At 33.1% G+C, this 22,401-nt stretch overlaps 1 protein-coding gene and 1 long non-coding RNA gene across 8 annotated transcripts; both read left to right on the forward strand.

Annotated features, from left to right (window-relative positions):
* Positions 1–2,384: 2,384 nt before the first annotated feature.
* On the forward strand, positions 2,385–12,233 carry LOC114378396 (increased DNA methylation 1-like). Of its 5 annotated transcripts, none has more exons than XM_028336984.1 (9): positions 2,385–2,797; positions 4,410–7,092; positions 8,531–8,654; positions 8,930–9,012; positions 9,859–10,100; positions 10,271–10,357; positions 10,599–10,698; positions 10,948–11,140; positions 11,217–12,233. In XM_028336984.1, the coding sequence occupies exons 2-9, from the start codon at positions 4,609–4,611 to the stop codon at positions 11,837–11,839; spliced, it is 3,936 nt and encodes a 1,311-aa protein (XP_028192785.1). In that variant the 5' UTR covers positions 2,385–2,797; positions 4,410–4,608; the 3' UTR covers positions 11,840–12,233. The 5 variants fall into 5 exon arrangements, with proteins under 5 accessions (XP_028192785.1, XP_028192787.1, XP_028192786.1 ...); XM_028336986.1 differs by having other exon boundaries at positions 2,385–2,644; XM_028336985.1 differs by having other exon boundaries at positions 2,385–2,625.
* Positions 12,234–14,414: 2,181 nt separating this feature from the next.
* On the forward strand, positions 14,415–17,003 carry LOC114379725. Of its 3 annotated transcripts, none has more exons than XR_003659577.1 (4): positions 14,415–14,569; positions 14,938–15,055; positions 15,154–15,236; positions 16,731–17,003. It is a non-coding gene; the product is annotated as an uncharacterized LOC114379725 (long non-coding RNA). The 3 variants fall into 3 exon arrangements; XR_003659578.1 differs by lacking the exon at positions 14,415–14,569 and adding an exon at positions 14,582–14,791 and having other exon boundaries at positions 14,938–15,074; XR_003659576.1 differs by lacking the exon at positions 14,415–14,569 and adding an exon at positions 14,582–14,791.
* The last annotated feature ends 5,398 nt before the right edge of the window (positions 17,004–22,401 follow it).

Below are 22,401 nucleotides of genomic sequence, written 5' to 3' on the forward strand. Positions count from 1 at the left end.
AGGAGTCAAAAGCAGGTGCTCCTAGATGACCCAAATGAGCATGTCATAACGATGGTGCTAAAGCAACAAAAGTATATTGTGAAGTGGATTGATTGGTGGTGATGGGATAAAGGTCATGTCGATTCTCACATCTCATGAAACGTATCCTCATTTGAAAATCCTTCTCAAAAAAACCAAAAGGGTCAAATTCAATAGAAACTGAGTTATCAGTTGCAAACTTTCGAATCGTCACTAAGTTTTTAATAACTTGAAGGGCATGAATGACATTTTTCAGGGCAAAGGGTGGATTTGAGGGAGACAAATAGGTGTGACCATAACCACGAATTGGAATTGAATGACCATTACCAACAATTATACCATGATTATTGCTCTAATTAAAATAAGACAGGAGATTACCTTGCTTGGATGTCATGTGAGAAGTGACACCAGTTTCCATGTACCAATTGACATCTGAAGGATTAAGCCCAAGAGTGTGCATCGTTGCTTCGATGCTTGTTAAAGTGGGTGGAGGTGTTGTTGCCGCCATGTAGGCCTGTAGTGGTTTTGGCCTAAGGATGCTTGTCTGGTGCTATTGGGCTTGCGAAAAATTTGGCCTAATCCAATGTGAGGAAGGGGGTGGGCCGTTGGATGAGGGGTATGGGCAAGGTGGAAGAGCCCAAGGCATCCATGACCATTACTATTGTCCAGTAGGCCACTGTTAGTGCCCCGGTTGCTACTGGCCGGACTGCTGCTGCTAGCCACTATTGCGGTTGCCACCATCATTGCTCTTGATGCCACCGCGATTGCCACCATTGTTGTGGTTTTGACCCTTTTATCATCATGAGTATTCCAATTTTGATGGGAATTTTTGGAGAGGGAGTGAGAGTCATTAGTGTCGCAAGCCACCATGGCGGCACCCCCACTGATTGCAGCCTTCTTCGCGAGACCAACTTCTTCTAAGGTGAGCATAGAGCGGGCTTGATAAAATGGTGGAAGATGATAGCTTTGGCGAATGAGTGTGACAACCCCATTGTAAGCCTCGATGAGGCCGACCACCATTTGAAGAACAAGACAATTGTTCAATATTGGTGTGCCTACGTTCTTGAGTCGATCGAACTATTCCTTGAGCCGTTGACAATACGCAGAGGCATTCAGGAAATCCTCCATGTTGGTACGGGAGAATTCTTGCTCAAGAGTTACAGTCTAAGAATTCTTATTGTCTTGGAATATATCATGCAACCTATTCCATGCCTCCATTGCTGTTGCGTTGGGTTCAAGAATAGTATGCAACAAGTCATGTGAAATTGTTGCATAGATTCATTGAAGGACCGCAACATCAAGGGTTGACCACAATTTCTTTTCTTCATCAATTTTAGGCATCTTCTCCCTACCTTTCTCCGGTGGGACAATGTGGTGGAGGACCTTGTGAGAACATGCATAAATCTTGAATAGTTTTGCCCACGTCCCATATTGGACGTTTTCCATCTCCAGGGTGATGGAGATATGATTTTTGATGTTGGAGATAGTAATAACTAGGTGGAATTTGTTGGAGTCAGTCATGGTGGCTGAGGAGAAAAGAGAAATAGCAACTAAAAGGAGAAGAAAAGTTAGGTCGTAACGGAAGCAAGAGATGATCATACCCTAGACTGCTATTACCATGAAAGTATATATTTCTCTGTTCATTCCATTAGCAAAATTGTGGTTATATATCACAATTACAATATAGATCCTAGGCTATAATAAAGATATTAATTATACACAAGAGAGTTCCTAAGCTATAATAAGAAAGTTGGATGCAAAAATATATTGACATATATTTTAACATTCACATTGATACATGTTAAATTTTAAATAAAATTATCTCCAAAAGAATATGAAAAGAGTATGTATTAATAATATAAAATAATTTTATATATCTATTTAATATTAAATTATTATATATAATAAATTTATTAATTTTTATGTATGTATTTGAATTTATGTTTGAAACCTCTAATCGATAGTTTACGATTTTCAAAGCAATAAATGTAGAAATAATTACATTATTAGTTATGTGAGAATGTAAGTTAAGTTCAACCTTAATTTTTTTTCTTAAATACACCATTCAATAATTATCATAAAACTCATGCAATTGAAAATACGTTGTTGAATAATAGTGTATACTTTTTTTTATTTTTCTTTTGCTATTAGTGACCATTAAATTCAATAAAATATGTCTAGGAAAAATGAAAATATGATTCCCTTAATGGGGGGCCTTTCGGGCATTTCCATAGCGAGGAACTCGATCTCAACGAGAGCGTAGGTGCTTCATTCGAAAAGGGTTTGAAAAATGATGCACAAATGGACAAGGCCTAGTGGTAATGCAAGAGGGTACAACTGTACATACATGTAAGTAGTCCGTCCCATGACATAGATACAACACTCACATGTAGATGCTCCTAGAGAGAGAAAGTTTTTTAGAGAGAGAAAGTTTTATGTTCCTTTGTGTTTGCCATCTGTTGCAGTGTGGTAGCATTGTTGGGTTTCCAATTCTATCTCTGGTGGGGTTGAAGGTGAGAAATGAAGCGAGGGAAGATTGCAATTCGTGCTCTCAGCTCAGAAAATGTTGAATTGCTTTTGGGATTTTGAGGAACCCTGATTCTGGGGGTGAGATTGAGCCGTTCTGGTGGGCGGCTCTGAGATTTTTTCTCTGAAAAGAGTTTCTGGGTCGTGTTTGTTTGTTGAAAAGTTTTGTTTTTTGGCGGTTTCTGATGATGGGTTGTGTATTTCTTTTCTGAGAATCTGAGATGGGTAGAGTAGGTTGTGATCTGTGTTAAAAGTGAGTGTATACTGGTTTGGATTTTCGTTTTTATTATCCATTTCTGGACCTGGTGATTTTCGTTTTTATTATCCATTTCTGGACCTGGTGTTTGTTCTGTGTGCCAATGCTGCTTCTCTATTCATGCATGTGGATTTTATGCTTCAATTTGGTTCAGGAATTCAGGGTTTTCCCATCTCTTTCAAGTGATTTGCTCAACTAATGTGTATGTTGCTCTTTTATTTAAGGGAATGCTAAGTATTTGATGAAAATGAGGATATTTATTACCAGTATATTCGAAACATAAAAATCTTTTGATGTTGTTTCTTTGTAAATAATTGAAGGCATGCAAGGTGTATTAAATGATACTTTATTTAAAATTTGGTGTCTCACCAAATGTTCTTAAAATTTTAGCTTTTGAAGTTTGACAACAACTTTTGATATCCCAAACCGTTGTATTTTGAAAAAGTAGCTGTGTTCGTGCAACCCATAATCTTCGTATGATTGCATGTTCATTTTGATTCAAGCCAACCTTTGTATGATTGCATGTTCATTTTGATTCAAGCCAACCTTTGCATTTGTATTTGCATTTGGTCATGTACTCTGTCAATGTGATGCTTATTAGTAAATATTCACAAAATTTGCTAATAGCAGAAAACATTACAGGATTTAGTAATTGTTGCCTTTAAAGACCATTCTCCATCGCCTCTATGTGGGGCTTAAATTTTTTAACAAGGGAAACATGATGAATATTTTGAAGAAGAATGTAATGAGGCTTTTTTAGTTAATTTGGAAGAGAGTAATCACTATAGCACTAAAACTAGATCTACAAACTGCACTGGAAGAAATGAGACTCCCTCTGCTGCAAAACATTATTGCATGAAAAGTATATTATTTCTGAATTCTGATTCCCTATCCCTTGGTTATATGCTATATGCTGTTTTTGTCCGAGGATAATATTTCTCTAGGAGAAACTGTTGCATGAAAGACAATATATGTCTGATCCCTTATGCCATGGATCAATAATGAAAAACACATGTGAATTTGTGGGCAAACAATAGATGATGTTATTGCTTTGCTTGGTCTTCTTAGGCAGTTAGGCAATGAACGCTGATGCATCAAAAAGAGTAATGATGGTTCCATATCTAGAAGATAAACTGGAAGCTATCTTATTCCAAAACTAAAAATTTCCTTGTTTAGGTGTTTAAATGCTTTAATTATTTTGGTGGCTTCTTGTTTGTGTATAAATATAGTTTACCCACACCTTTTCTTACTTTACTTTTTTTTTTCTATTAATGAGATAGTAAGATATTCAGATTTTAGTGAAGAGAGAGAAAGAATCTTTTAATGCATCCTTGTGATGGATGCTCATGGGTGCAAAATTGATTTTGGCTGTTGCCTGATAATCTTTCACCTCATTTACGTTTCAATAGTGTATTTAATGCAACTGTGACTCTGAGGGAAAATGATGCCAAAAAACGAAAATGATACTTACATGATTCATGATTGTTTTTGTTGAATGTTATCATTCGTGCAAATTTTTTCTTTTGATTATTAATTAAGAAGTTAAAGCTTGTTTTGAATCTTATAATTTTGAAGACAGTTTAATAACATTCCTCACTTTATTGTGCAGATTCCAAAGCCTTTACCACAAGATTTTATTCTATTAATTGGGGTCGGCAGTGATGAAGTTTGTCAACCAGTAATGTATGGCTGAAGAAATGCTTTCTTCATAAATTGGTTTACAATATGCCAAAGTAGCTTTTTGTAATGGTGCCAACATGTAGACCACCAATAGAAATTTTATAGTGAAACCACACTTGTCAGCAGGGATGTTGATCAGCAATGAAACAGAGGATTTATGTGATGATAACTTTGAAGGATCTAACGAAGAAAGACAGATTTTTTCAGAGGTATTTTCTGGTAATGGCATTTTTCAGTCTAATCAGAAGTGTCTTGTTCCTGTAGCTATCAGCTTTGAACATGAATCCGCTAAAAACACATTTAAATCATTCTGCTCTAGTAATGAAAACTCAGTTGTATTGCATCCATCATCTTCTAGACTTACACACCCTGAAGAAGAGGACTTTAATGTAATTCAGCATTCCAAAGAGGCTGCTCTGGGGTGTGTGCCAGAGAGTTTCATTTGTGAAGACCAGAATGACGAGGATGTGAATGTCAAACGTATGAAATTTTCTCTGCATGAACTTGCTTGTAGTAGATCTGATTCAGAAAAAAAATTGAGTTCATCACGACTTTCAAAAGTAGTAGTTTCTAACCTGTCTCGTGCTGCTACAAGCTGTGATAGTGAACCAATTGCATTTCATTTAGTTGAATCATCTAAACATGGTGTGATATCTAGCTGTTATCTATTGAACCATAACAAGGTAAATAAACAAGCTGCCAAGGATAAGGTAGATGTTACAAATTTTAACTCAACAACAGCAGATGGAAATATTGCAAAAGAGTTGTGTGTAAGTAAAGCAGCTGCTTCTCCTGTTTCCCAGGAAAGCTTTGCGAACAGGCGTGTAGTTACCAGTCCGTCAACCACTGTTGTGAAGAAGTCTGGGTCTCCTTTAAATCCCGAGGAAATGGTGGAATCTTCTAATGTAGGCATCTCAAATGCATCCTCAATGCTAGAGGAAGAGGACCCTCGTACTATACTGCAGTTTCATATTTTGCAGTTGCTAAAGATGGCAGGATGGTCTATTGAGAAGCGTCAACGGCCTAGTAGGCGTTACCCAGAGTCAGTTTATAGGACACCAGAGGGAAAGACTATTCGGGAGTTTACAAAGGCTTGGAGATTATGTGGTGAGCTATTGTCTGTTGAAAAATGCAATTTTATGTGCAGAGATTATAAGGAATGGACTGATATTAGTCAATTCTGGTCTGATCTATCCAGTACACTGATAAATGTTGAAAAAACAAAGATGCAGTCAGAAGACCCTGCTGCTGTATTGGCTTATCGATGGTGGCTTTTGGATCCTTTTGTAGTAGTTATATTTTTTGATAGAAAGATTGGTGTGCTGAAAAAGGGAGAGGCAGTGAAAGCAACTTGGAGTTTAGTTTCTAGCAAATATATGGTGGCATGTGCTCCCATTGGTTCAAGCTCTGGGAATTTGAATCAGGTACCTGGAGGGTCTAATGTAGGTGCTGTTCATCAAGCCAGAATTAGAAATTCCAAAAGTTTTGATAAACAGAGTTCAGAGAACTATCTGGAAACAAATAAAATTATTGATGGAGATCTGCCAATGGACATGTCAGAAGAAAATAATGCATCCAGTGTGAGCCATGGCCTGGTTCATTCTCATGACTCAAGGGATATGCAACAGTCTGAATGTAGTGAGGAAGAAGGTGGCAAAATCTCAGTAGATTCTGTATTTGGGAAAGATAACAAATATTCTGCTTCTGATGTTATTCTTAAAAAGAAAATGCGGAGGAAGTGCAAAAGGGTATCTGAAATCAAACTGAGTATGTTCTACCATAGTGACATGCTGGGTTCAACTGTTACTGACCAGGTGCAGTTACTAGATGGTGAAGCAAGTGGGTTGGAAGAGGTCCAGGATTATCTAGTTGACAATGCGGGAAAGAAAAGAAACTGCAGAAAGTTATCATCTGTTGGTGCAATTCAGAGAAATATTAGGAAAACAAACTGCCCCACAGCTGGAACAGATAAGTCTAACAGATGCCAGATTAAAGACGATGATTTATTGGTGTCTGCAATATTCAGGAATAAGGACTTCAGCCCAAAGGCAATCCGGGGTAATTCTAGTGCTAAATCCCGCAAATCAAGGGGTCAGAGAAAGCTTAAAAGCCAAAAGGGCCGTTGCAGGTTGCTACCAAGGAATCCCTGTAATGCAGGGAAGCACAATAAGGACTGCAATAGGTTTTATTTGGGTGCTAGGACAATATTGTCCTGGTTGATTGATAATGGGGTCATATCTTTAAATGATGTGATTCAATACCGAAATCCTAAGGATAATGTTGTCATTAAGGATGGTAGGATCACCAAAGATGGTTTTATTTGTACATGTTGTGATAAGGTGCTCACATTATCAGAGTTCAAGTTTCATGCTGGGTTTACAGTGAATCGCCCCTGCTTGAATATTTTCATGGAGTCTGGTGAGCCCTTTACACTCTGCCTCCTTCAAGCTTGGTCAGCTGAATACAAAGCCAGGAGAAGCCAAAATCAAGCCGTACATGCTGATGATAATGATAAAAATGATGATTCGTGCGGATTGTGTGGCGAGGGGGGTGAGCTGATATGTTGCGATAACTGTCCATCTACTTTTCACCTAGCTTGTTTGTCCACTCAGGTCTGTCTGCTCTTAGGTTTATGCTAGTTTCTTTCTTTAATTTGTTTTGGGAATTCAGACATGCTATTAGTATTAACTATTAAGTGATTGATTTAACATGTTCCTATGCGAGTCCTATATATGTACTGTAAATGTAATAATGTATATATGTATGTCTTTACAGTAGCATAACACATGTAGTTTTGAAGTCTGTAGTTAGGAGTGTTTGTTCCGACTTAGCTGATTACTAGAAAATATAGAATATGGTAATTAAGACTTTCTATGGTGGGTGAGTGGGTTCACTTTTGTGAACATGAATAATTGATCAAGGGTGTGGACTGTGATTAACTTGTTTTTTAATTTTCATGGTACTGTAGCAAATGAATTAATGGACTTTGTGCTTAGTTTAGCTGTGGTTTGATAAATAGGTTCAATGAGTATATCCTCTCACTTTACAGACAACTAGATAGCCACCTGTGCATTGCATGAGTGCTATAAATTTTAGAAGTTATATAATATGGCTTTCTTCATATTTAAAAATTACAGTAAATCCTTTTTTAATTACAAAGCAATGTCAACTAAATCGTTGATATGGCAGCATAATATCCTGCATATCAAAATATGTTTGATATAAATAGATTGAAAATAAAAGTGTAAATACTATAAAAAAAACACAATGAAAAATAAGCTATGTTGATAGTGTTATACTTGTTAGCTCCTTAATAGTTGTGGAGACTCATATGGACATTACATAACCAAAATACTATTCCTTTATTGTCCCTAAATCCATTACTAACAATATGTCTGGATCATTCTTTCTCACACACGAATGAATTTAGAGAAGCATGGTCGAATTCAAGTAAGGTTTGCAAGGTAGTATATTAGGTTGCTCTTGAACACATAAAATCAATAGCTGGAGCTTGGTACAAACATCTCAAGGGATATTACTTGCCAAGCAGCAGGTTATCTCTTCCTATGGTAGGTTAACTTTCTGTTACTTTTTTTATAAAAAATAATAAAAAAATGATTCATGAGATTGACCATTTCAAAAGAAACTCATTTATTAGATAATTACTTAAAAATTTTAGATGTATTAATATCTTCCATTCTCACCCCTAAAAATAATTGTAAAATGATTCCTCTGTAACTAGAGACATGAGAAATTAGAAGTAACTAATGTGGCTTAATAATAGAAAATTGACATACTAACATGTCAGCTCTATGACTCGTGGTTCAGGTTTTATGTATTATAACCAATTGATGGTATGGATGTGTTGCTTTTTGTTAGTGTTACCAGCATTTGCACACATTTATTTATGTTTCTCCTATATGTTTGCATTCGGCAGTAAATTAGGTCTTTTTATATATATAGCTTGTATTTTTGAGGATGTGATTATTATTAAGGTTTTCTTACCCGATGTTGGAAGAATATACAAATTTTTTTGCTTTCATACATCAGGAGATCCCAGATGGCGACTGGTACTGCACTAACTGCACTTGTAGGATATGTGGAAATTTGGTCATTGACAAAGACACTTCAGATGCGCATGATTCATTACAATGTTCACAGTGTGAACATAAATGTAAGTATGCCTGCATGATCATGTTGCATTATGACATAACCAAGGCTATGCTTTAAATTATTGTTATTATTTTGGAGTGTAGTTTGTGTACATCAGAGTCTCCCTAAATGCCACAATAGTGGGAGCCCCATGATCTCAGCTTCCTTTATTAATTTGTTATAATAAGTAATTACTTAATTTGAAATAAAGATTTCTTTGATATGAAGTTTGTGCACTTTTTCCCTTTGTAATGCTTCAATGATTCCATCTGACTTTTATGATCTTGTAATAAATAGATCATGAGAAATGCCTTGAAGATAGAGATAAACAAGAAGTAGCAATTTCAGACACTTGGTTTTGTGGTCAGAGTTGTCAGGAGGTACTATACTACAATTTCTCAAATTTTTAGACTTCCATTTGAAATGGATTTCTTGAATTTAGCAAATGTTGGCTAATTGTCTATTATATTGCATGATAATGTAGTGGCTTGTAATGTGAGTTGGTCATTTTACTGTCCATAATTTTAGATGTCCTAAACTTTTTGAAAATTTGGTTTATATTTCAAACTCTGCACCAAATTTTTGAACATTAAATGATGATTGTTTGATTAAAATTTGTAGGTGGTAAATATAGTTATAAAAGGTTGCATTTTTCAGATAAATAAGTTTAAGATTAAAAAAACTTAAAATGTAGTCTTTGATATAAATTGTGTGTGAGACAAAAATAATTAGTAATCGATATGTTAGTGATTTACTTAAAATTCTTCTGCCCAAATATAATTTTAGTGGTTATAACTCATAATAATTGAGCAATATAGCATCGAAGCTTCCATGACTGTAGTTTTTTTCCAAAAGCAGATCGAATTTGACAGATTTTCAAAGCCATACAGAATGTGGAGCTTCCATGACTGTGGATACTATAGTTAATGGTGTATTAGGGTGCATTATTCCTTTGATTCCTTTTTTTTTTGTGCTTTAATTATCAAATGCTAATGAACAACAGGATTTCTTATTGAACAACAGAATGTGCATTATTCCTGTGGATACAATTTTTTTTGTGGGCAATGAACACTGTATTATTGATACGAGAATGTGTTGTGATATTTTGACCTAGTACTCCTATTTTATATTACTAATAATTAGGTTAAGTACACTACTAGAATAACCTAATAACGCCATAATACCCCAACATTCTATTCAATGACTTGAGACTTTGGTTTGTGCAGGTGTACTCTGGACTCCAGACTCAGGTGGGGTTAGTTAATCAAGTTGCTGATGGCATCTCATGGACCCTTCTTAGATGCATCCACGATGATCAAAAAGTTCATTCTGCACAGTGGTTTGCCCTAAAGGCAGTATGCAATACAAAATTAGCCGTTGCTCTTACTATAATGGAGGAGTGTTTTGTGTCAATGTTTGATCCTAGAACAGGCATCCACATGATACCCCAAGTTTTATACAACTGGGGGTTAGTGCCTCTTCCCTCTGACAAATTTCCCTCCTCTTTTTGTGCGCTTTCGTATTTACAACCACCTTAATAATCTCCTGCCCCTCGTACCCTTTTTTAAATCCTTGTTTTTTGTTCCTGTTCTCTGTTTCTATTTTGATTTGAGAGGCTTTATTTCATATGGTTTTCAGGTCTGAGTTTGCTCGTTTAAACTTTCAAGGGTTTTACACCATTGTATTGGAGAAAAAGGATGTATTAATATCTGTAGCATCTATCAGGTAAAACTTAAAATATAGATATTTTCCTTATGAAATCTATGGTAGAAATTGATGCTTTTAAAATCCTTTTTCTGACCTTTATGTAAATGGTTGTATTTTAGTTACTTTTCTAATATGTAAAGACAATTACCCTTCCAGCTGATTTATGAATGAATTAGGTTACAGCTATGTTTATTTTGATCTATACAAAATGCTATGAATGTTTTATTGCATTGTTCTCAAGCCCTTTACATCTTTACAGGGTGCATGGAACTACAGTAGCAGAGATGCCTCTAATTGCTACTTGCAGTCAGTATCGTCGCCAGGGAATGTGCCGACTCCTTGTGAGTGCTATTGAACAGGTATAATTTGGCTGCAGTTTCATTTGATTGTCCAAAAATTTGTAGTAAAATAAAATGGATCGGAAATATAGTGCAGTTTGCTCATGTTCATTTATTATTCCCTTGTCCATCAAAATAATTATTCTTCAAAAATTGATTTAGACATGCGTTTAGTGACTTCTTTCCTATATTATAGTTACGAGTTTGAAATGTTTCCACACTTACTTCATTTTGGACTTTTGTGTTTCTAAATTTATCTGTGATTAGCAGATGTTAATATCTTTCAAGGTGGAAAAGCTTGTGGTATCAGCCATTCCAGATTTGGTCGAGACATGGACAAAGGGCTTTGGATTTATAACTGTTGATGACATTGAAAGGCAAAGATTGAATAAAATTAACTTGATGGTTTTTCCTGGGACAGTGTTACTTGTGAAATCCTTACATGGGAAGGAGAAAATTGAAGGTATTTTTGTTTGGTGTATTTTGTCAGTGTACTAATATTGTTATACTAACATTCATTTTCTTGTCATCTCAAACAGGACTGTGTGATCTATCAATTCTAGCAACAGATGAATCAATCAAAGCAGGTATCTGTTCTGAAGGAATGGCCATTTCTGAATCATTTGCACAAGTTGTTGGAAACATAACTACCAACAAAGGTGGAGCAAAGTCAGAACATGAACCTGTGGATGGAAAAAATCAATCAGACTATGAAGCTGGCAGTGAAACAGGCAGAGATGATAAAATACAAGCTGTTGACACTGCAATAGAAGCCAAAGAATCAACAGAAATAAGTAGTTCTTCTAGAGAAGAGAAGGTCACCCAGTTGAAAGTGTCAGGTGACTCAGAGAAATCTATTGAAGAAAACAATGTGAATGAATTGAGAACAAGCAACAAAGCAGAAATGACAAGTGATTCAGTACAGCAATCTAGTGAGAATTGTTGTGCTGACAAAGATGGTGCTGAACCAGCTATTAGTATTGTTGAGGACAAGAATATCAAAATAGGTGAGTGTCAGGAAAATGCTTTGCAGGGTCATTTTTCAAATTTGTCCTGCAAAACATTTTTAGGCAGCAATTTTGACACGGATTCCAATATTGAATGCTCAGTGATGTATGATGAAACAGCTTTTTTTGGGACTTTTGCAAAGTCTGCAAGCTGAATCAGAAGTTGAAAGAAAGTAGATGTTTAGAGAGATGGTGTGATGATGCTCATAACAAACTTGTAGGGTATCTTAGGGAAACTAACTGCAAAATATGGAAAAATAACCGGTTAGGTAAGGTAAAATTGTGACACTATGTAACTAGGGACCAGTGCGGCATATAGGATGAAGGCAAACAAAAATGTTTATGGCCTTGCTTTGGTGGTAAGGAAGATAAGAGGTCAAAGGAGGTTGTGCTACAAATTAGGCATCGTTGGGATGTTCAAATCACTTTATTTATGCACCTACTTTTAAGAAAAATATTTTAAAAAATAAATTCTAGTCTTTTGAGGTTTCAACTATGACAAATTGATTGCACGATGATGTAAAACAACTTATTACGAGATGATGAAAATTACTCATGCAATAAGGTGCAAACATTTCAGGTATAACAACACATCAAAATGTTTATTTATATCTGTTTTTAACTTTCATTTAAACTTGCTTTTGGATCTCAAGGTAAGAAGAAGGACGATCTTTCGAAGATTTTTAGTTATTAAGTATTTGTTGGTGATTGATGAAGAGGATAGATTGCAAAGAAAAAGAAAATAACTAAAAAAGAAGGAAAGAGCACAAAATGAAATTGAAATGATTGGTGATTGTAAATAAAATGGTTGATAACTTTTGAAACTTGTTTAGTAACTACATTGAACAAATATGTAGTAACGACTGGTATTTATAAACAAACTTTATAAACATTGGACAAGGTTCTAACTCATATTACAAAGGTCTCAATTATAAGTAACTTTTGGTTACTACTAGTAACTAGTACTATTCACTCTTGTCAACTAATAATAGATATCATTGTTTATTTTATGATTTTGATTCTCCATTGTCGATGACTTCTCTGATGTTGATTCCTTTTATTTTCAATTTTTTCTTTCAATTGCAATCTTGATTCTTGTCAATCCAGAATATATTTTGTTACACTTAGTTGAAATAATTTTGATATCAATAATATGATAATTATATGCGAGCTGAGTTTCATTATTGAAGGAATTACACTTTATCTTTTGTACAATGGAAACATTTAACTTTTTTTTTCTTTTATTACTCCAAGAAAATTATATAATGACTCCCTAAAAGCTTACAATAGAAAATTTTATGCATGTAAAGGTAATTTGAAAAAAAAAACAAAAGTAATAGAAAATAGTATTTCTTTTTAAAATCCACACCTTTCTTTTTCACTATGGTAAAGGAATTTGAGGTTTATCAGAAATGTAAGTGAATTTTACTTATAGAAAAATGAAATGAGTTCAAATTGGATATCATTGAGAGGCTTTCGTAATCGCAACAGTATTGAGAGGATAGTCTTTTAGTAATGCATTTAATTGAGAGATTAAAATAAGATATTTGAAGTTTCACTAAATAATTGTACTGTCAAGCTGATCTAGACAGTTTACCATGTTAAATTTAATGAGTTTTAATTCCTACAATCTCATATCATATTTCAACTTGAGATAACAAATTATAAGCGAACAACAAAAAAGGGAACTTCCTATCTTCTAGTTTCTTTTGGTTGAGGCTGCTCCCACTATTTGTAAGGCTATTGTACAATCTTGATCACTATATAGTACAAGAGTCTGTATAAACCAAGAACATTATTAGGTCAAAGAAAAAAATTATTTATTACGCTTCATTGTGCTTTGAATCGTGTCATATAACAATTTCTACCATTCATTTTAATTGTGTTCACTGTACTCAGTTCCACTTGCCTATAGACCTCAGATAAAGTGATTCTAATTTATTAGCTTAAATATATTTTTTTATATTGGTAAAATAGTTAATTTTGGTTTTATTACCTAAATTATTATTTTTTATTTATTTTATTATCTAACATTTTTTTTCCGATTTTAATACATGATGTCAGTGACAATTTATTAAGAAATGACATTACACTCTATTAACCTTTCATGTCATCTCTTTATTTTTCTGTCTCTTTTCAATTTCTCTTTCACTCTATATCATTTGACTTTGGCTTCCTTCTATCTTTCCATTTCCTTTTAATTTCTTTTATTAGAAAGAGGTGGGGCCTAAGAGATTTAATTTTCTTATTATGTGTATAAATTAAACACAGGTATTAATATTAGTAAGTTTACGTCAACTCACACGTTATTTTTTATTTTAAAAAATCTAATTTGATATAAAATATATCTATCCTTTTCTTCATAGGATACAATTTGTTAACTTCTATAAAAAAATTACTTTAAAATCCTCTAAAGCTATTGATTGATGGTGTAAAAAAATTACACTTATAACACCAAAAAATAAAACACACGTATAATAAACTTTTATATAACATGCAAATAAAAAATAATCATGAGTCTCAAAGATATAAAAACTAAGGAAAAATACTCTGATTTGAGCTTAGCTACTAATCTCCTGTTTAGTATTAGATATGTAACATTGTTAAATACATACAATTTTGCCGCTTTTATTGTCCTATCCAGCCAGAGGGTACACATGGTCTATAATATGGAAGAGAACATAAATATAACTGTCAATAACAGATGCTTGTTTGCTAAGGCACAAACCAGACCATCCCTTTCTCTCTCTCTCTCTTTCACAGTTCATGTTCCCACTCTGAACCACCTCTCGACTACACCCACCACCACCTTCACTACCTCATTGCACCCTTTTAACCTTTTCTGTTTTTCTAGTCCTAAAAGTAGAGATGAGATGAATGAGAAAGTGAGTGTGTGTGCTTATAACTATTCGATTGCTTGGAGTGTCATGTGTTTATTGTGATGTCTTCATAAGTTGTGTGTTACATGAAAGTTTTAGTATGATTGATGCTAGCCTTGCTAGGTTCTTCTCTGTATTTGTGTGGCCTAGCTCAGATTTATCTATCTATACCTAAAATTGCAGACAGATGTGGCTGATGTGGCTTCAACTGCAATGAGTAGGCCAATGGTTAGGTGCATTTGTGCACGAACTGCTCAAAGTGTTTTGTTTGATTTGTTGTTGGATTGCATGTTTTGAGGGAATTTGTTTGTGTCTAAATATGATGTGATTTAATGGGACTATTATATTTACTAGTGGTTTTTGCTTGCTTGCAGCTTGGAAGAAGCCACTGGATTGGCTTTTAGGTTTGTGATAGATCAAAGATGTCTGCACTTCAGAAGGAAGTGGCACAATATGATGATTTCATTTTTCTGGATATTGAAGAGAAGTACAGTAAGCTCCCATAAAAAACGTGTGTGCTTGGAATTAGTAAACTGCCATATTTCATGTTTGTAGTTTGTTGCTGAGAAGAATTTGGTCATTTATTACAGGTTGGCGTTCTTCAAAGCTGCTTATGCACTTTTTGAAGCTGACTTTTGTGTCAAAGCTGATGATGACATATATTTAAGGCCAGGTGCCATATCTTTCAGGGCTTTACTTGGTTGAATATAGTGATAAACTTTGTTTATGAGGTTAACGATTACTCCTATAGTTAAGATTTATGGAATCATATTTCATTTTTTATGTCAGACCGTCTTTCATTACTTCTGGCAAAAGAGCTATCTCACCCTCAGACTTACATAGGATGCATGAAAAAGGGCCCTGTTTTCACTGATCCCAAACTCAAATAGTTAGTTCTGTTTAGATCAAGTATATTTTGTCTCCATGTTTTATATTTATGATATCCTGTGTTGGCTTAATTTCCCCTACTCTGCACCTTTCACCATGTCACTGCAGAACAACCCACTACTTAATGAGCATATTTGCTGTGGACTCCTCCTCTATCTATTTTTACACTAATAACTGTCACCACAAGTAGATAACTGTCCTACAACAAATAGAAACCATTCAAATAACTACCACACTGAATACTATAACTGACCTATAACATTCAGTAATAACTAATCAGACCTTACTAGACTTGTAAGGCCTTTTATTCCTCCTAACCTACATCTTTAAGAATGAATAGTACATGCACTGTCATCCAATTACCAACCCTCTGATAAGTTTGTTGACTTTTATAATAAATACCTGATTATTTATTATTGGTTGACAATGTAAAGTGTTTGCTAACTAAACTCCACCTTCATTGGCTGTCACGCTAAAATGAGTGACTGCATTGGATAGTTAGACTACAGATTTCAAATTTGCAGAAGTGTGCGCACATCAATATGTTGATTTTTAAGGTTCTAATAAATATAAATATATCTACTAACAAAAAATATGAAAATTGTAAAAAATGATATCATTCTTGTATAGCAGTGTCATGCATACTGAGATGGAAAACTATCACCATTTCACTAGGGACTGATTAAGTAATTATAGGCCTTTTAGATGGACTGGATTGCCAATATTAGATTTTTAGGGATGTTTTGATGAAGAAGAAAAGAGGAAAAAGGTAGACAAGGGAATGCTTTAAGTAATCCTTCCATGTGTCTGGAAGTTTATAAAAAGGGAAGAAAATGAATGATTATCCTCTGAGGTCCTCTGTTATTCACTTCTAACATTTTAAACTTACTCAAGTTTTTGAGGATTTTAAACATCCAATCAAAGGCAAGGACAGTCAATATTCCACCTCTCATTCTTTTCTCATCTCTTTTCTTTATTTTTCTTTTGGTTTCTTTCCTTACCTTACCTTCCAACCATGAAAATATACCTCAGGGGACCTGAATTGTTTTTTTTTTACCTCCTTTTGTTGGGTTGAAAATATTATATAACTATACTGATAAATCTTGCAGGTACGAGCCACTATCTAATTTTCCAGAAGTTTGTATGATGGCATTCCCTTGGACATTCTGAAAATTGCATAAAATTTATGCAGTTTGGCTCCAAAAATAATAATGATAACATGTAGTGCAGTTCAAAGAAAAATATTTTCCCTAATGATACTGTTATTGTTTACCTACAGGTCTTTGTAATCCAGAAAAGAGAATGTTGGAACTCCATCAAACGGAAAGTTGTACTCAGAGTCCAACTGTGGACTCTGGTGAATAGTATTTGTCCGTATATTTATGAAGCGAAGGTGAATTGCCTGCTCTTGTTATGTTTTACTGCCGTGAGCAGCTACCATTGCAATCCTTTTCTATCCATTGATCTTTCTCTTTTTGATTCATATTTCTTCATGTCTGAAGACACTTTGATGTATTTTCTTTTCTTTTTCTCTTTTTTATTTCTAGTCAAATTTTCCCTTGTATCATCTTTCCTTTTTCTCCTTACCTTCCTTAGGGAGGAAGGCTTTATAGTTTATATAGAGCAAAAGAAGATAGATAGACTTCACGGTTGATGATACCATTTAACTTCACTAATTTCTCAATTTTAATGTCATTCTTTTTTAAGATTATATGCAGTAGTAAATCGTGTCATTATTTTGAAGAAATGGAGCACTAGCCTTTGCTATGAACTAGTGTGAGCTGTGTGTGTGTGTGTTTGGAAGTAAACAGTATAACTGGAAGATATCTTGAGTCTTGACCATTTGTGAGGGGAAGGAAGTTGTGGTCCTACAAATAATTACTGAGGTTTTGACAATAATTTGCAGCTGCAGATTAAGGTCTACAACTTTTATATTTCATTTTAACTCTTTCTTGTGGGTGTTCAATTCTATTCTAGATGTAATAATACAATTTAAAATTTCATTTATTACCTACAATTTATTTGTTTCCCCTTTGGTACAAGGATGATTTCAACAGACAGATTGCCTTAGCAAGTTACCGAGTCTACAGACTGCTAGTGTTACCGTATTGAATAATAATAAGCAGAAGAAGAAAAATCTCCATCTTGATGTAATTTTAAGACTATGCAATTGTACTTAATACGTGTTGTAATATATCAGCAATTTACCATTCTGAAATTTATACTTGGCATCAAAGTATAGATGAGAAAATTCAGATATAGATGACACCGTAATATACATCTAGCCTCATGCATACATAATTTTCTCACTAAAATACATGTAAGAAACAAATTCTTGATTGGATCATTATGAATTATTCCAAGTGGTGATTATTCTGCACAAATTTTGAGACAAAATCCAACGGACCATTGGAAACTGAACGCAAAAGGAAGGTTTATGAGAAAATGCTTGATAGTTTTGCATTAGTCATCTGATTTATGAGAAAATGTCATCACAAATTCACAATACCCCTTGAACCAAATTCCTTTTTAACAACTTTAGATGACACCGACTAATAACGAAGAGACTAAATAAACTTGGAAGTAGAAAATATAAAGAGTATAGAGAATGGAAAGAGAAGGCTATTTATAGGTACAAATTGTAAATGAAGGATTACAAATAACTTAATAGCATTAAGAAGAAATATAATTACTCTATGATATATGTAGAATATGGATAGATAACTAATCAATAATTATTTATAAGACTCCCCTTTTAGATGTTCATTCTTCAAAAACTAATGAAGAAAAAATAATACATCATTATCTAGTACATTATCTTACATTATCTCATTAAAATCTTGTTAGAAAAATCTAATGAAAAAAAATTGTGACAAGGAAAAAAAGAAAACAGAATATATTTATTTCTTTCCCTCGTAGGATCATTTTTAAGACTTGTATATCAATTGTTCAAAAAAATTTCTTCATAAAGACTTTGTAAAGAAATATATTAGATTTCACTTGAATAAATTTGTTGAAGGTTGATATCATCATTGAAGATCATTCAAAAAGAAATTAAAAAAAATATTTTTATTTTATATCTTTTTAGTGTATCTTTCTTTTAATTTAGTAATACACACAACATTATCTTCACATACAAAATTAGATCCTAAAATTTTTCACGTGTTTTTAACGACCAACAATTTTTGTTCATTAAATAAATTCGTATCAATCATTATATTTTAGAAAACTAGTCTAATATCAAGGTGGTCTATCTCAATTGTCCAAATAGGATGTGTGAGTGTTGTAAATTTTCTTGTACAGTCTTTTATCCACATGCATAAAAAGAAAACTAGCCAAATTGGTAGGAAAACCCTGTTTTAATTTTTGTTTACTGTGACTTGATGCCGTTACAAGGTATGATAGGAACTTCTTGTTGCTTGGTTTGCCAATGTTTCTAGCCCCTCCATGTTCATAAAGGCAAAAAAACAAATAAGTGGCAAATAACATTATGAATGAATATTATTGACAGAAAGAACGGGTGTACCTAAAGCAAAAGAAATTGGACCCCATTAAGTGTAGTGTGCCTTAGTGGAAGAGACCCCTGAACTTGGAAATTTTATTTTCACATCCCCCCCCCCATAAAAAGTGGGTATATCACCTTTCGTTGAACTTTGTGTATCATTCAATTTCTTCCAATGAATGGATGAGAGACAGTGCTTCAGAGTACTTCCTAATAAGTAGTGGGAAATATGGGCCTCCAATGATGGACCCATTATTGGGCCATCAAATCAATCATGCTGGGCCATTTTCCTAATTCTGGAAAGCTTTTGAACGGATCAAGATACAGAGGGACCCATGTGGCCCATCAAACACATACCTTTCTGTTCCAATAAGTAAAAACAAATAGTGAACTTGCTTCCTGCTGATCTGGAGCTGACACATTCTGCTCCCTGCAAGCCTTAAAACCTATGGTCTATGGGCAACCAAAATCAAATATTTATATTATGAGAGGAGTAGTGTTGCTCACATAATTGTTTATGCAAAATTAAAAGCTATTTTTTATCTGATTTGACATGAAAAAATAATAATTGAGGCATGGCTTGCTCAGAATGAATAGTTTTTTTTCCTGTACGATTTGTTTTTGACAATTGTGCATAAATTACTGGCATGATTGTATATGGTTGCATGGAATCTGGTTTAAAAAAAAATCAAATTATTACAATAGTAAATAATCTATGTATTAATAGTGTAATACAATTTATCAACTCATAAATTGTCGTGTACCATAAGCTTAATAACTTTTATATTAATTGCGATAAAAGTCATACTAATAATATTTTTTTATTTAATTGACAGTATAAAAAAATTTATATTAACCATAAATCAAACTCTTTTTTATATTCGCATTAAGTACAATGTATATATACTATTTGCGAGAAAAGCATAACACTGTTAAGAGTTAATTTACTTATGTTACTCAGACATAACTCAGATAAACAAAGTGGGTTAAGATGGAGTTAATAATTTAGCTTTCTAGATTTGGAAAAGACCTTTACCAAAATAAATAAAGAAAGAAAAGAACACAAAAAGTAAATAAAAGTAGTGTTATTGTGTCCAAAAGAAAATTTCAAACTAAACAATGACACTAATAGCCCAACACCATCTTTGATTTCCTTCTAAAAAAATAATTTGTGGAGTCCTGATTCAGTAATTTTTTATTACCTTTAAAATTTGGGGGAGGAAAATGACAGAGCATAAATTGCATAATTATGTTAATCATTACATTATCCTCTGATTACTGTGTTAATTGTCTATCACATATAGTGGTTTTACTGGCCTCATGATATGGACTGTGATTCAGACAGCACTACCTAAGTTTTGAAGAAATGGGATTTGTCACAGAGAAGGAACGATCATTATGGCATATATTAGGTTTGAAAATAAGGAATGGCTCGTGATCAATAATTTCATAATTCATACCATTATGCTGGTATAAATATACCTGAGAAAATTATATACTATTTTTCAAATTTCATTGTATGGCTTGTCCATTCAGAACCCTAATAGAGGACTTAATAACTCATGACCGGTGGTGTTGGAGAAGAATACTTATGTTGTGTATGTTTATGATTTTCAATGAATATTTATCATTATTTTTAGCTTAATTATTTTGTATCAATATTTTACTCAGTAAAAAAACTCATGCTTTCAGGTTTATTTTCTCAGGTGATATTAATTGGTTTATAGTCAAAGTTATTTTATTTTGATTTTACAAATTTAGTGTTTTGTTTGTATCAATAAAACTTGTTCATTTATGTTATATTAAAGTAAGAAATAAATTCAACTATCAGTTTGTTTCAAGATAGTAACAAAAATAACAAATCACCGATACGTTGGTCAGACCATTATAGAGTTATACAGTTGGAATTAATTTCTATTTCTTTATATATTTCACAGCATGTTTTTCTAATTTATATGTGTAATGCATTTATTTATCATATATACATGATGTACAAAATGATGAAGGGAAGTACCAGGTACAAACTGGCTTACCTTGCAGGTTGCAGTTGTCGGTAACCAATGAGAAGCAGTTACTGTTCAGTTTTGAATTTTGATGAAAATAATTTTGCCGTACTCATTATACTCCCCCACCTCCAATTTTTTTAAAGTATTTTCGTATATAAATACACAATAGCTGAATTTCTTGGTTAGAAATATGAAAAAAGAGAGTAAAATTCAAGTTTTCTTATGATTTTATCCTCTACATTTAATTTGATTTTTTTTAACTTCTTTTATCATGATGACATTAATATATATATATATATATATATATATATATATATATATATATAATATTTATCAGTTTTATTAATAACTAATCTTCATCGAAATTTGACTGACAATTTTTAATGAGATATTTTCTTTTAATAATATTTTTTTTCATAAGATTTTAATATAAGATATTAAAAGAATTAAATCTAATCTTCCTTGACATAGACTTGTTGGTAACTTTTTATTTTATATAGCCTTTTATGTTATTTGTTCGTGCACGCTTTTTTTTACAGCAGATTATTTCTTCTAATATTTACTAAATTAGAAAATGTTTTTATTTTTAATATAGGTATGAGTCTATGGTAAAAATGGTTACCAATGATAGAGATAAAGGTCTATATGGTGATTGTTGAGTGTCTTAAATAGAGAATGGAGACAAGATGGTCTAGATAGGGGTAGTTTGTGCAGGACAATGGTGCTTTCTAGTAGTGATTTGAAAGCTTTGAATGGTGGTTTAATGATGAAGTACGAAAGGAAGAAGAAATCCTTATCAAAACGTTGTCATTTGAGAAAGTTTCATTAAATTGGGACCCGAAACAAGTTAGAAGGAAATAATGTCATAAAAAATAACTCAGAAGACTAAATTGAATAAAAGTTGAACCCCCTCCCCCTACCCACACACTTAAATGACTAAATTGAATAAAAAAAATAATGAATTAAAGTGAAATCTAAACTAATTTTTTTGGATGAAAATTATAATTTAATCATAAAGAAGTTCTAAGAAAATGACATGTTATTCAAATGTCTTAAGCATTAAAAAAAGCTACTATTAAGGACTAAAGCATATTAGTAACTCCAACAAGATTAATAAAAAGTTCAGAAAATCGACCAGTCATTCGTTACTTTTATTTTTCTTTTAATATTTCAAAATAAAATAGAGTTAACAATTTAAACCTATTTAGATACGATATTAACATGCAGGCAAGAAGTTTGTATATACTAATTTAAAATTTGGGAATGAACTATTCCTTTTGCAGATAAAAGAAACCGAACAAACAGGTAGAAAATGACATCTATCCATTATAAAACTAAAGTAATATTAAAAAACATTTCTAACCTGCTTACATTCAAACTAAAGTAATATTAACAGTAATGCACAACACAGAAACGTCTTCTTAGGAACCTTATCGAAAGGT

The sequence above is a fragment of the Glycine soja genome, chromosome 12, assembly GCF_004193775.1.
Source record: "Glycine soja cultivar W05 chromosome 12, ASM419377v2, whole genome shotgun sequence".
In the NCBI taxonomy this organism is placed as follows: domain Eukaryota; kingdom Viridiplantae; phylum Streptophyta; class Magnoliopsida; order Fabales; family Fabaceae; genus Glycine; species Glycine soja.

Excerpts from the sequence above, each read along its gene's own strand:
- LOC114378396 (XM_028336984.1), top strand. The coding sequence starts at position 4,609 with ATGTTGATCAGCAATGAAACAGAGGATTTATGTGATGATAACTTTGAA. Across the intron at positions 8,655-8,929 it reads TTCACAGTGTGAACATAAAT|ATCATGAGAAATGCCTTGAA; the intron begins GTAAGTATGCCT and ends TGTAATAAATAG. Across the intron at positions 10,358-10,598 it reads ATATCTGTAGCATCTATCAG|GGTGCATGGAACTACAGTAG; the intron begins GTAAAACTTAAA and ends ACATCTTTACAG.